The 17,987-nt window shown below is 35.4% G+C and overlaps 2 protein-coding genes across 2 annotated transcripts; both read right to left on the reverse strand.

Moving 5' to 3' along the window:
• Positions 1-5,987: 5,987 nt before the first annotated feature.
• On the reverse strand, positions 5,988-8,304 carry LOC107615149 (uncharacterized). The gene is made up of 3 exons (XM_016317256.1): positions 8,065-8,304; positions 6,317-8,005; positions 5,988-6,212 (listed from the first exon to the last, which is right to left on the reverse strand). Exons 1-3 carry the CDS (start codon positions 8,302-8,304, stop codon positions 5,988-5,990), a joined length of 2,154 nt encoding a protein of 717 aa, XP_016172742.1.
• A 6,307-nt stretch (positions 8,305-14,611) lies between these two features.
• On the reverse strand, positions 14,612-15,869 carry LOC148543840 (uncharacterized). Its single transcript, XM_088498731.1, has 4 exons — positions 15,771-15,869; positions 15,641-15,662; positions 15,408-15,550; positions 14,612-15,277 (listed from the first exon to the last, which is right to left on the reverse strand). Exons 1-4 carry the CDS (start codon positions 15,867-15,869, stop codon positions 14,612-14,614), a joined length of 930 nt encoding a protein of 309 aa, XP_088354857.1.
• Between the last annotated feature and the right edge of the window lie 2,118 nt (positions 15,870-17,987).

Genomic DNA, 17,987 nt, shown 5'->3' on the forward strand with positions numbered 1-17,987 from the left:
GTAGTGGTGGGTATTAAAATATTATTAGAATTATTAGTAGTAGGGAGTTAAGTTAATAATGGCTAGTAATTAGTAGATGAATATTTATGAAGTTAGTTGGTAATATTCTTATAAATAGGGTGATTTTGTATCATGTAACAACTTTATATATAATATTATCTTTTTATTCTACTATTTAACATAATATCAGAGCCATAGTATTCTCATTGAGGAGGATAAACCATTAGTCTTTCGGTAAAAAATTACCATGCTTCCTTTTCACCCAAATATTTTTCATCCATAATTTTTTTTTATTCTTGTTATTGATTTAATACTTTCTCACCTCACCAAATAATCTATTCTTTTTGTCTTGTCCTTTCGAGTCTAACGGACCCAAAATTATGGATATTAAGAGATCAAACGCGCTTTCACACGCCTCTCAAAGTTTATTGTCATGGTCACTTCTTCTTTATCTCCTCTTCTTCATCCATTTTCTCTTTCTTCCTCTGTCAAGAACCACTCCCTGTCCGCACCTTTTCTCCTTCTCTTTATCTATCTGTTCACCCCGTTGCCGGTCACCCTGCGCCATTGCGACATCCTTGACGTCCCCTTTCTTCTTCTCTTCTTTTTCTTCCTATTTCTTTTTGGTTATCTCACTCCTATCTCACTCTCAAACATAGAACCAGAGCAGTAGTCTTGTTCCTCCTTTTCGTCATGACCAGAATCGCCGGCCCGCAACACATGCGTCTTCCTTCTTCTTCTGCATCACCACGCCGCACGCATCGCCTCTTCTGCGTCACCGCACGCCGCTCACATCTTTCCCTAACTAGAGCAGAAGTCTTGTTCCTCCTTCTCGTCATGACCAGAATCGCGGCCCACGCCGTGCTTCTCTTTTCATTTGTCTTCCTCTACGACTCGCACCACATGTCTCTTTCTCTACGTTACTGCGCTATACACTTCTTCCTCAATCATTTCATCAAAACTTATTAAGTTGGGAATTATTGACATCTTTCATTTATCGGTTTGTGGAAGCATATTAAAATACTATTAGATAGAGTAGTTAGTAGTTGAGAGTTAAGTTAATAATGACTAGTAGTTAGTAGATGGATATTTACAAAATTAATTAATAATATTTTTATAAACAAAATGACTCTTATATTATATAATAACAACTTCAACACAATAACTTCACATATAAAATTATCTTGTTATTTTACTTTTCGCCCAAAATTTTAACAGTGGTGGCATGAGTTTATATTTTTTATTTAATCTACACAACATATTCAATCTAATGATGCCATTCTTACTCAAATCCAGAGGTATCTGCTTCTATCTTCCGTTTTATTGATTCTTAATTTGTTTAGTGATTATACATTGATTTTTTCAAAGTATGTTACTTATAAACAATTCTAAATCTAATAACATTTTTATTTTTTATTTTTTTCCTTTAATTTCTCACTTTATTTCTACTAGTTTAATTTGATGCAATTTTAATTTAATTTATTTTTCACTTTCTTTTTGAATTTGTTAGTTGCATATTGTATCTAATTAATTCTCTTGACTTGTCTTTCCTTTTTTTGTTTACTCTCGAAGCGGGATTGCTAAAAAAAACTTATTAGCATTATGAAATAATAAATATTAGAATTTTTTACTTAAATAAATTGTATGGGAGTCAAAATTACCTGATTCTCTTGAAACAGATTCTGCAACGTGATTATCCTTTTTGTATTATTATATAAATCGTCCAAGGGTGCATAGGGTTATATAAAACATGAATCATCTCACCCTAGGACGATTAATGCATGAACTTGTGAGGCAAATTAAGCGTAAATTGTGGCAGGACTTCTTGGGTTAGAAATAGAGTATAAATCGTCCCAGGGTAGTAGGTTTCACGTGTTCATGGGCTAAATCAAACTGGGCTGCCACGATTTATATGTTATTCGGACCCTCTTCAGTCTGGCACGATTTATGTGTTAGTTTGTAACACTAACTGGGCTGGGACGATTTATGCCCAAGTTAGTAACCCTAAGGACTCAAGGACGAGTCATCTTTGTTGTTGCTGCGGCGTAAAGGGTGAGAGGAGGTTTGGGAGCCACCATTTTTGACCGGAGAGGAAGTTTGGGGGGAGAAGTGTTTCGGGTGTGGGGACCAGCCGGTGGCGAAGGTGCAACTGGTGGTGGGCAGAGGCGTCTGAGTGGCACAGGACGTGGTGGCAGTGGGCTGTCGGTGGCCGGCTGGTGGAGTTGGGAATCTCTCCGGCGGTGATAATGGCCACGAACCAAGGAGATATGTACCGCCTGAACGGCATTGCGCATGTTGCCGGATTTATTGATCAAGAGATAAGTTTTTAAATTTTGTAATGTTGTTGAGTCGATGCCATGTGTATGTTAAGTACATTGATATGTTGGATGATATAGTATGTTGGATGATATTGTATAGGGTGAATATGCATCTTAGAATATTTTTTGATTAAGACGTTGCCGGATACCATGTTTAGTGATTTAGTTATTTTTTGGTTTAGTATAAGACGTTAGAAATCAGTGTTCTTAATAGATTATGGAATTCACTCATGATAGGGTGATGGTTCTGATGGTAGAATCCCAAAAAATTTGCTGTTTTTACTTTGAGACCGGACCAGACCGGACCGGTTCGAGGGGAAAACCGGGCAATCGATCCTGAGCGTCCAATCTGATGATCTGACCAGATGAGGCAACGAACCGGTTGGGTGTGGTCAAACCCGGAGTGAAATGGTTTAAACTGATATCACTCGGTAAGACCGGTTCGACCGAACCGCTTGAGTTTCAAATTTTTTTTAAAATGTTGAAGTTGGATTATTAGTGAAAATATGTATTTAAATTTTAAATTTTAAAATTTTTTAGGGATTTTATTTTTTAATTATATAGGACCGAGTCAATCGGTTCAACCGGTGAATTACCGGTTGAACCATTAACCCGGTGACTTGATCGGTTCGGTTGTGACTTTTATGGTTCTTACATTATATTGGTAATGTCGATTTGAACATGAAATGTTATTATGAACATATCCATTTTGATGGCATCTGTGAGTTGGATATTTGTCTTGAACTAAGTTATTTTCTATGTGTGTCTGTATAAGGACCCGAAATAATGATGTGCTTATGCTTGCGTATTTTCAGCCAACCCGATGCGTTAGGAGCGTGCATCGGCAACAGAAGATGATACTGCATGATCGTATACTCCCGTACTTAGATCGTGCAAACCTATTACATGTTGCTCGATTGAATGATTATTGGTTCAAGCTTGATGAGCCGCTGATCAGTGCTTTTGTGGAGCGATGGCGTCCCGAGTCACATACATTCCACATGCCATTTGGGGAGTGTACCGTAACACTACAAGATGTGGCATACCAGTTTGGCCTTCCAATTGACGGTCATGCAGTGAGTGGGTGCCTCAGCGACTTCGAGCAGTTGATGGAGGGTGGCAAGCCTGCATGGGTGTGGTTTGGAGAGTTATTTGGTGAACTCCCACCGGAGGACTGCATCGATGACTTCACAGTTTCTTTTTCTTGGTTCCAGAACAAGTTTAGAGTATTGCCCGCTCATGCGTTAGAGGAGACGGTACAGATCTATGCACGGGATTACATTATGATGTTGTTGTCCACCGCGCTGTTCACGGATAAGTCTGGTGCCAGGGTACACTTACGGTGGCTCCCGTATGTTGCAGACCTCGATGGACTCGGCAAGTACAGCTGGGCTTCGGCCACCTTGTCTTGGTTATACAGATGTCTCTGTAGGGTTGCGAATCGGAATGTAAAGAACCTCTCTGGACCGTTGTCGCTACTACAGTCTTGGATTTTTTGGTGTTTCTCGGCATTCAGGCCTAGAGGGTTTGATGCTATTCTCTGGCCGCTTGCTGCGAGGTATATCATTTTGATGCATAATCATTGTCATGCACATGTTTGTATCGTATTTTATAAGCTCACTTCTGGTCGCTTTGTAATGGATCAGGTGGGGTCGGTTTCTTCCGTCGTCGGATGAGAAGGGACCCCGTGTGATTGCTACCCGACACAGATTAGATAGGCTGACTGGCGATAATGTAAGTTTGAATGTCTATAATGCTATTTTCTGCATTTCTGTTTTCATATACTCGGTTGGTAATGTTGACTGATTTCCATGTTGCAGTTCATTTGGATGCCATATAGCAATCTTGAGGTGATCCAAGTAGTCCATCCTGACATACTCCGGCCTGACCACACGCTTTTATGGAAGTCGACCACTGCGTTGATATACTTTGTGGCAATAGAGTGGCATCAAGTAGATAGGGTTTTATCCCAGCTCGGGGGAGTTCAGCACATCCCAGAGCCAGCCATCAACATCGACTTCTTGTTATCCAAGGATGGTAGAGGACCCACTAGGTAGTTTCCTGAGGTATTCGCCACATGGAATCAGTGTTGGGATGAGAGACGTCAGAGCGTGCTTTCTTTTCAGTTGGTTCCAGATCCCCGTCCGTCTGCTGAATATCTTGACTGGTGGTTCCGTGTAGCACGTAGGTTCCTTTCACATGATCGTCTACTCATGGATCCTCGGGCGGGTGGAGTTCCCGTAGATGCTCCAGTTCGGGGTCATGTTGCTGCACCTGCTAGGCAGCAAGGACCAAATGTGCCTGACAATAGGCGGAGAGCGACCCGTGCGCGTGTGGGGACTCGATACAGCCAGCCTGTTGGGGCAAGACACGAGGATGCTATTGGGATGGATGATGATCCAGAGCATCACGATGATGATGGCGGTGGTGGAGGTGATGATGGCGATGACGGGGGAGATGATGGTGGGACTGGCCACCAGGGTCGTCAAAGGGGTTGGGGGCATGGTGGGGCGGGTCTGGTTGGTGTTGGGGTGGTGGAGATGGTTGGGGAGGAGGTGGCGGTGGGGGTTCTGGTTGGGGAGGGGGTGCGAGTGGATCCGGGTGGGGTGGCGGTGGTGGTGGTTCTAGTTGGGGTGGGGGTGTTACCGGATCTGGGTGGGGTTGGGGTGGTGGTAGTGGGGGAGGAGGCAGTGGAGCTGGAGGTGGATCAGGACGGGGAGGTGGTAGTACCTCCAGAGGGCATGTTGCTGGGCATCAAGTAGATACAGATGTTGTAGGGGTTGAGGGCACTTTATTCCATTGTACTACTGAGGGTGGGAGTGGAGGTGTCCAGGCTGATGCGGCCACGTTGTTCTCCGACTTCGGCAGCCCGAACCAGATGGAGCAGGTATTCGGCGCTGGTTCAGAGTTTTTTGCAGACTTTGCCCAGTTTGGGAGCCCAGCTGGTGATTACAGGCCACAGTTTGATGGTGTTGCGGTGGATCTCAACGTCGACTTGAATGAAGTGCCGACTGGTTATCAAGGAGGCGAATTTGCCTTGGTAAGCACTCCGACATCCGCCCTTGGGGGAGTGAGACAACACCCACTGCCTGTTCTGCCGGAGCCTGCAAATGCTGCTGATAGCAGGCCCCCAGATGCGTTTGTCCCAGTCACGCAGCGGAGGAAGCGCGTGATCAAGCCGGCAAAGTGTGGCACTGGTTCACACATGTGTTAGTTATCGGACTCGAATAGATCTCGGCCACTGAGTAGTGTTGTTTTTAGAGTTGGTCTTATTATTTATGTTACTTGTGTTAGGACTTCTTGTTCGAACTTAACTACCTTTTTCATTTCGTATATGTTTATGCTACTTCATGGGTTTGTATCTTTACATTTGGTACATGTTTATGTTTGGTACATGTTTATGCTACTTTATGGGTTTGTATCTTTCCATTTGGTACATGTTTATGTTACTTCATTTCGTATATATTTTGTTCGCGTATCACTAGCATGAGGTAATACAAAATAAGTAAAAGTCCAAACAAAAGCATAGTCAATGTAAATTAAGAACACACGAATTGATATACATATAGATCACCTTAACAAAGGTTTATAACGAATGTAAACTTAAAAAGTACACGACATATTATAAAGAAGCATGAGCAATAGTAAACATTCATAAGCTAACAGTGCCTATGCATTGCTACCTTCGTGTGATCCAGAAGCTCCTGGGCGCTGTGGACAGTTTCTTCTGGTATGACCTGGGGTCCTACACAGTCCGCATCTCTTGGGTCTATCCGGATCCGCCTCATCCATACTATTCCTTATCCTAGTGCTCCGAGGTCTTCCAACTGCAGCCTGCATCATGCCAGGATCGGGGATAACACGAGGTCCCTCGTATATGGGTAAGAGATCATCCTGGATAGGCGGAGAGAAACCCATCTTGTAAACATTGACACGGTCTTCATGCGGTACACATCATCAACGTAGGTCCTCCAGTCCAGTCTACAAAATGAGCATACTGCAAGCACATGACGACACGGGTAGTGGAGGGTTTGAAAGTATCCACAGTCGCATGTGCAGGAGGATAGAGACACCCGACACACACTCATTGCAATCCTTCCCGCGGTCGGCGCAAGTTCCTCAACGACAAACTCAGAGTTTCCCCTATCATACAGATCCACCCACATATTTCTAGAGGCTTGTAAATTCCTCTCGATCGCCTTCATAAGGGTCTGACAAAATTCTTGCTTTGCTCCGACCTGAGACTCGGCCTCCTTTCCCTTCCGCACAAGGAGCTCGGCCAAACGCCCATATGTTGACTTAACTAACGAACCCGCCGGGAGGTTGCGTGTGCCTTTAAACACGGCGTTGATACACTCAAAGATGTTAGTCGTCATATGACCATATCGACGACCACCATCCCGATATTGGGTCCACAACTCCAACCCAATCCTGTCGCACCATTCAACCATTGCAGGATCTTCCTTCCGCAAAATGTCCATGTAATACCGATGATCCTCCTCAGTCTTTGCGTATACGGCATTCACGAGAATCCTCCGGGCTTCCTTAGACTTGTATGATAGTGCGAAGTTAGCCGCGATGTGTCGCACGCAAAATGCCCGGTATACCGACGGTGGGAGCCATCCACCGTCCTCTGCAAGTAAGGCAGCCTTGATGGCATTGTGCCGATCAGATATGACTAAAATGCCGGGTTTAGGGGTGACATGCTGGCAGAGATTAGTGAGGAAAAACTTCCACGAATCCGTGTTTTCGCCTTCGACTAACCCGAAAGCCACTGGGAGAATGTTCGAGTTTCCATCTTGGGCAATAGCCATTAGCAGAGTGCCGCCATACTTCCCATACAAATGGGTCCCATCAATGGATATCAGTGACTTGCAATACTTAAATGCCTCAATGCATGGAGGAAACGTCCAAAATAGTCGATGAAAGAAAACCGTTGACGCATCTACGGTCTTACCTATCCTCACTAGCGAAGTACGCAAAAGCGCAATAGTACCCGGCATATACAACTCAACCCCGATGATCCACCGTGGTATGTGGTTGTAAGACTCCTCCCAATCTCCATATATCTGAGCAATTGCCTTCTGCTTGCCTATCCAAACCTTCCTGTAGCTGGGCTTGAACCCAAACTTCGAAGACACCGCATTCTGTAACACCTTAACTGAGACTGATGCATCAGCCATCACCAACGATAAAATCGAGGCACATATGACATGGTAATCTAGCTGCCTGTGATCCATTGATATCTCCGTTGCTAGACACGTGTGTGGTTCATTGTACTTTCTAACTTTCCAGTAGCCTTTCCTCTGTCTCATAGTGACACGGATCAGCCAATTACAACCATTCCCGAACTGGACACACTTCCCATGATACTTCAACTGGTCGGACTCAAACACTTTATACTCTACACCCCGCCGAATATTATAACTCTTGATTGTCAGTACAGCTTCCTCTTTTGTTTCAAACCGTTGCCCGACCTCAAACTCGTCCGTGCCAATCACGCTAGGCCTTTCTCCGTGAATCACCGGGTGATGCTGATCTACATTTGCGGCCTGGTTCATTGCTTCAAGGTCCAATGTGGTAAAGTGTTGAGGGTACTGCTGTGTACCACTGCTACTATGGGTTTGAGCTCCCACGGCAACTGCGGTGTCCTCTTCATCGTCGCTCTCATCACCAATAATTGATGGCTCCGAATCTGACCCATCATCACCTATAGCCTCCGCAAACGGATCTCTCTCTCTCTTACCTCCATGAATGCGGGTGCACCGTCCACTACATGTTCAGATCCCATCGCAGCTGCAAGCTGGCCGAAGCTACGCCCATCACCCAAGTCATCACCCGAGACAGGCAAATCAGCAGCAAAAGATGGGGACAAAACAAGTGGAGTCGCCGGTTGCCCTGTTGGAACGGCGGTGGAAGTTCCTTCTATGACGCCAATGGGCAGATTCGGAGCAGATCCCCTGCTGCTGCCCTCCACGTCAACCATTCTGACAAACAACTCCAGCGCGCCTAAGTAAAAAAATCTTAATTGACTGTGAAATATAACTCGCATGTCGTCATCACCCAACATCGCGTACTTCCCAAACTTAACATAACCTTGCTTCAATGATATCGGAATACGAAAAAATAATTGCTTCACGCGTTTTTTACCACACTTTCCAACCTTCTCTAATATACTACTATGCAAATCCATCAACGTCGTTGACGGAGTTATAAACACACCTATATGCTTTTTGCTAGAAAAAGTTACACCCTCACTTGTATTTTCATCAATTTTTTCCCGGTGATGCACTAACAAGAAAATACTCTTCGCCATCTCTCACACCCTCAACAAATGTCCCGTGTGGCTCGTCTGTTTGAAACTCGTTTATTTATAGAGTTTCTACCTGCATAAATCGTCCTTGAGTCCTTGGGGTTACTAACTTGGGCATAAATCGTCCCAGCCCAGTTAGTGTTACAAACTAACACATAAATCGTGCCAGGCTGAAGAGGGTCCCAATAACATATAAATCGTGGCAGCCCAGTTTGATTTAGCCTATGAACACGTGAAACCTACTACCCTGGGACGATTTATACTCTATTTCTAACCCAAGAAGCCCTGCCACGATTTACGCTTAATTTGCCTCACAAGTTCATGCATTAATCGTCCTAGGGTGAGATGATTCATGTTTTATATAACCTTATGCACCCTAGGACGATTTATATAATAATAACAAAAGGGTAATCACGTTGCAGAATCTATTTCAGGGGAATCAGGTAATTTTGACTCCCATAAAATTTATTTAAGTAAAAAATCCTAAATATTAATTGAAGATGGTTGAAGACAGCAAAAGTATGCCGGTGGGAAAGAAAATAAAAAGAGTATATACTCAAATAGGTTATGTTTCGAAAAATTTTGTATCATATATTTTTATTTTTGAAAAAATTTTATTAGGTTGAAATCTTTGAATTTTATAAAAATAAGATATATAAATTTTTATTTTAGTTAAATTTATTTTTTATTTAAATAAATAAATCTTTAAAATTAAAGTGTGATACAATGACTTATATATCTTATTTTTATAAAATTTAAGGATTTTAATATAATAAATATTTTTTTAAAATAAAAATATCTATGTAAAAAATTTTTAGAACTTATTTAAATGAAAAAGTATAGGTAGACAATAAAAATACTAAACAATGTGAACAATGAATATATCGGATGTTCATTTTACTAGGTGTGCGAATGGTTATTCTAATAGAAAAGTATAGGTAGACAATGAAAATATTAAACAATGTGAATAATAGATATATCGGATGTTTATTTCATTAGGTGTACGGATGGTTATTTTAATATTAAGATTTAGGTGGGTAATTTGGAGGTGTAGTGTGTTTTTAATTGATTGGTGGTTATTCATATTGTTCAAGATAATCATTGTTTATCTAACACTTTTTTATTCTAATATTAAGATTTAGATGAATAATTTGAAGGTATAATGTATTTTAATTTAATTAGTACTTATTCATATTATTCAAAAAAATTATTAGTTACTTAACATTTCCCTATTTAAATATATACTCTAAAAAAAATGTCAACGCCGAGAAGTTATCACCTAATTCTTTAATTTGAACATCTTAATATATATGAGCATATTTTAAGATTTAATTTACAGACACATTTTCAGGCATAATGATTTGAAAATAATAATAATTTTTCTTTTAAGGAAATAAAAAAATTCCAGCTATTTCATAGTCATAGGAATTATACATTACTTTTTTTATAAAGTGATTTTTGTAATATAATTAAATTAAGTTTTCTAAAGTTAGAATTTAGTTTAGTAAAATTTTTAGTTTTCAACAGCAGTTTTTTAAGGTTAAATTTCAAAAAATATTTTTTAAAAAATTATATTATTTATATTTGATAAATCAAATTAAAAATAACTTTTTAATAAATACAAACAATAATAATAATTATATTTGATAAAATAACTTAAAATTTAAAAAGATCATAATAAATATAAATATAAAAATAAATTTAGATATTTATTAATAAACTTAATTACTTTGTTAGTTTTATAGTTTTACTAAATTTTTATTTAGCTTCTTATTATAATTTAAAAGTTTGTAATTGAATTCTTATATTAGATAAAAAATTTTAATTATTAGGTCTGTTCATGCTATTTTTGTTAAAATAAAAAATATTTTTAAAATATTTATTTTTGTATTTGATATAGTATAAATTATAAAATGTTCTAAATGCAAATATTATAGGATTATTGTATTTATTAGTGAAAGATAGTAATTAGTGAGGATCTAATTATAAATTTTTATCTAGTATAAGAATCCAATTTTAAATTTTAAAGTATAAAAATATAATTAAAAATTTAATAAACATATAGGGGCTAATAAAATAATTAAATTTATTATTAATACATGAAATTATATTACACGTTTTAATTATATAGGGGTTAATTTCTTCTTATATACTTCTAAACGTACCATAACTTTTAAAAATTGTAAATACATGTATAATTCTTTTATTCATCGAATACAAAACGAAGATCGAATGATTTAAAGGAATTCTTTGAATCTTAGTGTGACAATGATAATGTGAGGTGCGAAAAGAGAAGATAGATAAATCTTGGTTTGTAATTGTATAGGTGACATGGAGGAGTAAGAATAAAATTTTTTGAGAGAAAAGATGTCCAATGAAAAAAAGTGTGGGATGAAACAATTAACTATCGGAAGAAACAAGAAAAAATGGTAAAAAAAAAAACATCTTTTTGTAATGGCGGTAGCAAAGGAGATATAAGAAATCTAAAGACATCTTCAAACCTGTAGATTGGCATGATGCATTGGTAGTTTTGTGCAGAATTTATTTGGAGGTTACCTTTTTTATGCAAATAACAAATTGCTAGTATTCTTGTGTGATTTGGTTAATACAGGTGAAAAAGTAATGGCTTTGGTAGAAGGAATTGAAGTGGTGATCTAATTTTTCATGGAGGAATTTATTTCTATTTTGGACAATGTCGTAATTTTCTTTTTGAAAGAAAAGAAAAATTTAATACAATAAATAGAGCGTACAAAGACAACAAACAGAATCAACGTAAAATCATAAAAAAAAAAGTTAACCAACTCAAATAACACTAATATTTATCCTTTTGTCGGTATTGCCATCAACAACAAAAAAAATTCACACCTAACCACTCTTTATAGTTCATAAAGGACATATGAATAATCTCGTCAACTCTTTTTTGTTTTATTCTGAAAAATTCTTCTATTCCTTTCTAACCAGATATTCCAAATAACCGCACAAAAACACATCATTTATCTCTTGCGCTCCTCCTTGTTAGCTGATATCTCAGTCCAACTTAGAAAATGTTCCTTCAACGTCCGCGGGAATGATCATTGCCTTCCAACAAATAATAATCAAGCACACCAAACTTGCCAAGAAAAATTACAGCCAAAAAACAAGTGGTGACCATGTTCAACACCTTTGTTACATAACACACATACAACATCTTCCTGGTTAATAACCCCAAGCCGACTCGGCCTTTCCTTCATATTGACCCTGCCAGTCAAAACAAACTAGACAAACAGTTCAACTCTTGGTTCTTAATTCACATGATTTAAATTTAGCTCAATATATATAATTTGATTTGATTTAATTATTAGTAAAAAATATATTGAGAACCTATTTTATGCATAAATTTGTTATTTTAATGATTAATTAATTAATTAATACAGATAATTAGTATAATTAATTTGATTTAATAAATTAAAAAATACTAACAAAGCATTAAAAGAAATAAATTAAAAATACTACCAAATTAATTTGATATAAATGAAATAAATTATGTAATATTTAAATATCTAATTAAATCAATTAATTGATATAGTTAATTTATCATAATAAATTATATTTAATGAGTTAAAAGAAACAAATCGTTAAACACTCTCATAAGCATGCATGTCACATCAACTCCATCATTAAGTGCAAAAATTTGATTTTTATATAATAGAATAGATAATAAATAGAATATATGAGAATATGATATGAGACATATTTTAATTATAAAATTGGTATCATATAATAGATTTTTTCTAAATTCTTATTGCTTGTTCGTTGCTAATTTTTACGTAATTACTTAATATTTCTGCCTATGAAACTATCAACTACCTAATATTATGATTTAATTAATAAGAATGATGACATTAATATTTTTTCATAAGTCTTGTTATTATTATAATTAGAAAATAGCCATAAATAAATTTATTTCCTTAATGAGTGTTAAATTTGTTGTCAAATTCTATATTACCTTTAAAATTTTAGCGTAATTGAGTCTAATTTCTACATTTTGAAATGAATTTACTCAAAAAAATTAATATGTAAATCACATTATTATTACAAATTACTTTTTTAACATAATTAGTGGTGCTTATTTGAACCATTAAATTTAGCTTCTAATGATATTAAAGTCAACTTATTTTATTATCTTGTACCTTCAAAGAATTTACACGATTAACATAAATATATAACAATTGAAAAAAAAATCATTAAATGGGTATATTCATTTTAACAAATATTCTTCTATCTAATACTATAAAAAAATACATTGGCCACTTTGAATTGCTACAGATCAACCTCCATCCACATTAGTAGAATGCCTAAATTGAGATATATTTATCAAACAAACAATCAATAAAACACTCATCCGTACTTTCTCATTTTGGATACATTTATACATAGAAGAAATTATACATAAAGGAAAAAAAAAGAAGAAAAGAAGAGTTGAAATAGCACGAGTAATAAAAATTATGATTCTTATAATTTTGTGTGGCCATCTATATATAGTAGATCAGACAACTATGATTATCTAACAAAATTAATTTGTATTTATTGCACTCAACTTAAATAAGTAAGAAATTATCTTATTTTAATTTATTTTTTAATTCACATTATTTGAATTTAGTTTAATATATATTATTTTATTTGATTTGATTTAATTATTAGTTAAAAATATCTCAGTTGTCTATTTGATTCATAAATTTATTATTTAATAATTAATAAATTAATCAAATTAATTAATTAGTACACACGTTAATTTGGTTTAATAAATTAAAAGAATTAAATTACAAAATACTAACAAGAATATTAAAATAAATGAATTAGGAAATATTACCAAATCAAATTGATATAAATTATAATAAATTAATTATCAATTAGTTGATATAATTAGTTTATCGTAATAATTTGTATTTAATGAGTTAAAAGAAATAAATTGGGAAACACTCTTAGAAGAATGCCACGTTAGCTCCATCATTAAGTGTAGAAATCTGATTTTTATATAATAGAACTAGTGTATGACCCCGTGCTCAGCACGAAAAAATTTATAAAAGTAAAAAAAATTATATACTTCGATATTTAAAATAAAAGTACAAAATAATTATTATTTTAAGAAATTTATAAAATTATTATTAAAATCAAAGTTTAACTTAAAAAAAGTGAGTAATAATTATTTTATATTTTTTAATGTCAAATAATTATACACTGATACAGAATTTAAAATAAAATTAAAATATTTACATTAGAATACTATTTTTTTCAAAGATTTCTCTATAAACAACATTGATGATTGAATTTGCAGATATTCCTACGTGATTCATAAGTAAAACTTTTAAACCTCTCTTACTCTTAACTCTTGAAAGTGCCACATATAATTGGTCATGTGTAAAAACTGGTTTGGGCAAGCACAATCCAACATGAGATAAAGTTTGTCCCTGAGACTTGTTAATTGTCATAGCAAACGATACTATTATAGGAAACTGTCTTCGTTGGAATCTAACTGGGACAGTTTCATTTGTTGGTACCATCTTGGAATCAAAGCAATATGACCAACATTGTTACCCGTTAAGACTTCACATTCTATGACATGATTTCCAAACTTCCTAACTTGTAGCCTTGTACCATTACAAAGACCACTGAATTGGTCAACATTCCTCAGTAACATCATCGGAACACCAATCTTGAGTATTAATTTATGTGGAGGCAAACCAGAGCAATTTATGCTATTCAGTAATTTAGGACCATAGAGATCTAGTTGACTCTACTCCATATTTCCTTCATCCATACAAATAGAATCCGAACTAAGATATAATTTTTCTCCTCCAGGAATGATAGCCATCAGATGGTTGTTGACCTCTTCAACGATGTCTATTGTGGGAGCCAGTATAGTTCTTGCTTTGAAAAAATCCTTTGAGGACATGTTTTCCAAAATATTTGGATAAGAAAAATGAACCAACTCATCAAATGCCTAGTCCGAAGAAGGAATAACAATATCTCCTGGAAGACATATCTCATATTCACCATCCATATTGTCACCTATTAGACCATCACCAACTTTCAATAACCACTCACCAAATTGCTCTGTCTCATCTTGATCTGAAACAGTCGTATCTACAGAGAGTCTCATATTTTTTGTTAGTTTGAGCACCTGACAAAACTTCCAAAGGTAAGACGAATTCACGGTTGAATTAACGATATCTTGTCTCGATCCTCGTGGAATGACAGGAAGAATTTGTCTAAAGTCTCCACCTAGTACAACCATTTTTCCTCCAAAGGGCAAATCTTTGCTATATGTTGGAGAACACCTCATGATATCACCCAAGCATTTATCAGGCACTTCATAACAGTACCTACTAACCATTGGAGTCTCATCCCAAATTATAAGTTTGGCTTTCAACAGCAACATTGCTTGAGGGGAACCAGGTTTGATGTTACATACAGAATCCTCAGTTATGTTCAGCGGTATTTTGAACCTTGAGTGTGTCGTTCTTCTATTGGGAAGAAGTAAAGATGCAATACCACTCGAAGCAACGTTTAACACTATATCACCCCTTGAGCGAATCTCAGCAGACATAAGGTTCCACAGAAATATTTTTCCAGTACCCCCATGACCATACACAAAGAAAAAACTCCCCTTCATCACAATACACAGCTGTAACAATTTTATCGAATGCATATCTCCGCTCAATTGTTGCGATGGCTAACATGTCTGAGGCATTTTTCTTTAAATCATCCCTGTTAAAGTTTAGCTCTTCCCTAATAACCCTTTCGGTTAACAAAGAACTATCAACTTCAGTTGCTAAAGGCATTGGAGGATAGTCTTTCAAGGTTTTACCATAGGAATGTAAGATCTTGTCTATATCCATTAAGCACAACTGCTTAATCTCATCATCTGACATTGTTAATTCTGCATATTATACGATACTGTAAAAATTCAATCAAACAAAAAATGATCAATAAGGAAGAACTTTTATCATTGTAATTAATAAAAACTCACCCCTCATGTTCATCACAGTTCTCTGTCAATACAAAATATCATCTGAGAGTTCATACCAACATCTATCCCAGACATGTTCTGGTCTTGAGATATTGTTGGATATTAATAGAATGATAAATAACCTCCTAACATATGATCCTGAGGCCCATGAACTTGCTTTCTTAATTGCATCAATGAATTCTTTGTCATCTTGCAAGAGTCCAATGGTGAAACATGCATTTCTATACATAGCATAAATTGTTCCTCCTACTATTCTTATATCTCGAAAACTCATACATCCTTTTTGAGTATTCAAGAGAAGTCGTTGGTAATATTCTTCAATATTTACTGCAAAAAATTTGGTTAAAATCCCACTTTTAAGTTGTTAAATGGATTAAGCTACGCTATTTTAATTATTATGTAACTACACATCCGCATAAGAATAATTTTCCTAAAAAATATAGAAAAATAAAAAAATTGTATAATCTACAGATTATAACTGTTGAAAGTTATTTGAACATTTATTTTCTAGTGTAGATAAATCGAATAAAATAGACGTGGGGTATAGGCTGTTAAGATTTTAAATTTAAATTATTAAATAAGTAAGATCAAAATTGAATATAAACTCGTCATTACCTGTAGATACATGAGTCTTCCAATTGTGAAGCCTTTCTTTCGAGGAAATCACTTTGAAGAATCGTCCTTTTCAACAAACTTGGTTGGAAACTCAGCATAAGTCAGACTTCGAGTATAGGGATATGACATGTTCGCCGCCATCCATCCCAAAAACATGGACTTATGAGATATTGCTCTTTCGACGATATCATTCACATTAGAAGTTTCACCATAAACCACATGTTGCTCATCCACCAAATGGAATGGAAGTCTAATCACAAATGGTTCTTTCTCTTGGATTTCGTATCTAAATAGACGCTAGACTGCCTCACATGCCGAAATGTACCTACAATCGTAGTAATTCCTAATTTTCCTCAACAACTTGTGTGGCTTCTGATGGATCACCAGTATTGTATAGAGTAGTTGTTACGTGGTCATTACCCTTGTGTACATACTTAAACAGATACTTAATAGAACTTGTTTGGCATGTGTATTCCACATTTATGTGGCACCCGAACTTGAGCAACAATTCTGGATTATACGGAACAATGAACTTATTGTCTAGTACACATTCCTTTTCTTTACTATTCTACCGTTATTAGTACGCCTATATTTGGAAAATCCGGTCTCATCAATGAGTGTTCACTGTCTAAACTCTTTAGGATAGAACTTTGAACATGATCCATTCTTTATGCAAGGTGAATTCTTGTTGTACGGACCACATGGACCATATACCATGTAATTTTGAATAGCTCCATGTAGATTTGGCCTTTTATTTTCATCAGAAATCTCAACTGTTATAGATTTGGCGTTTCATTTTCACGTCAATTTCAGAGAGGAGAGGAGAGAAGTGTGGGAGTGGGAATGGGTTACGGGCTTAAGCCGTTGGGTATTCAGTTTTTTTTTTTAAAGTCAAAATGGCACCGTTTGGAGGAGTTATTAACAAACCGAAAACCCTTTAAAAAAACCAACCAGTTCTAACGGTTCACCGATTAATCACATATACGACCGGTTTTGTAATGAGTTTTTTTGTCAGACGATTTACTCATAACATCTGTTAAGTCATTTTTAAATTTTATAAAATTATTTATAATAATTACAAAAAGTGCTCATAATAAAAAATTCAAAATTTTATAAAAATATTTTATTTAAAATTGTTAATAAAATCTTAGTTGTACTCTGTTTCAAAATAAATAATTATAATGATATTAGTATTTTATACAACAACCCATACAAAAAAAATTTAAATTTCATACAATATTTTTTCGTTCATTTTTAATAGCTCATAAATACAAAAAAAATATTATACGGAATTTAAATTATTTTTGTATTAATTTTTATATAAAATACCCATAACATTATAATTATTCAGAAGTTGCATATAATTCGAACCTTATGAATTTAATTTACTACGTATTTGCCTAAATCGAATTTATTCAATTCGATTTATATAGAGATGCAAATTCGATTTATTTAATTTAATTTATTTTTGTATGTGGTATGATTTGATTGAAAGAGCAACAATTTATAATTTTACCTAGCATCAATAAATGTAAATTATGATTTGATTCTTCTATAATTTTATCTAGCATCAATAAAATTCCACTATCATTGGTTTTTTAAAAAAATTAAAATCTAAAACGATGGTTAAAAATAAATAAAGAGGATAGATTTAATTCTTCTATAATTGTATGCGTTTTTTTTTTTTTTCTGATTTGTGTTTTTATCACAATCTACAAGTTCTATGTTTTAT

The sequence above is a fragment of the Arachis ipaensis genome, chromosome B9, assembly GCF_059453495.1.
Source record: "Arachis ipaensis isolate K30076 ecotype BB chromosome B9, ASM5945349v1, whole genome shotgun sequence".
NCBI lineage: Eukaryota > Viridiplantae > Streptophyta > Magnoliopsida > Fabales > Fabaceae > Arachis > Arachis ipaensis.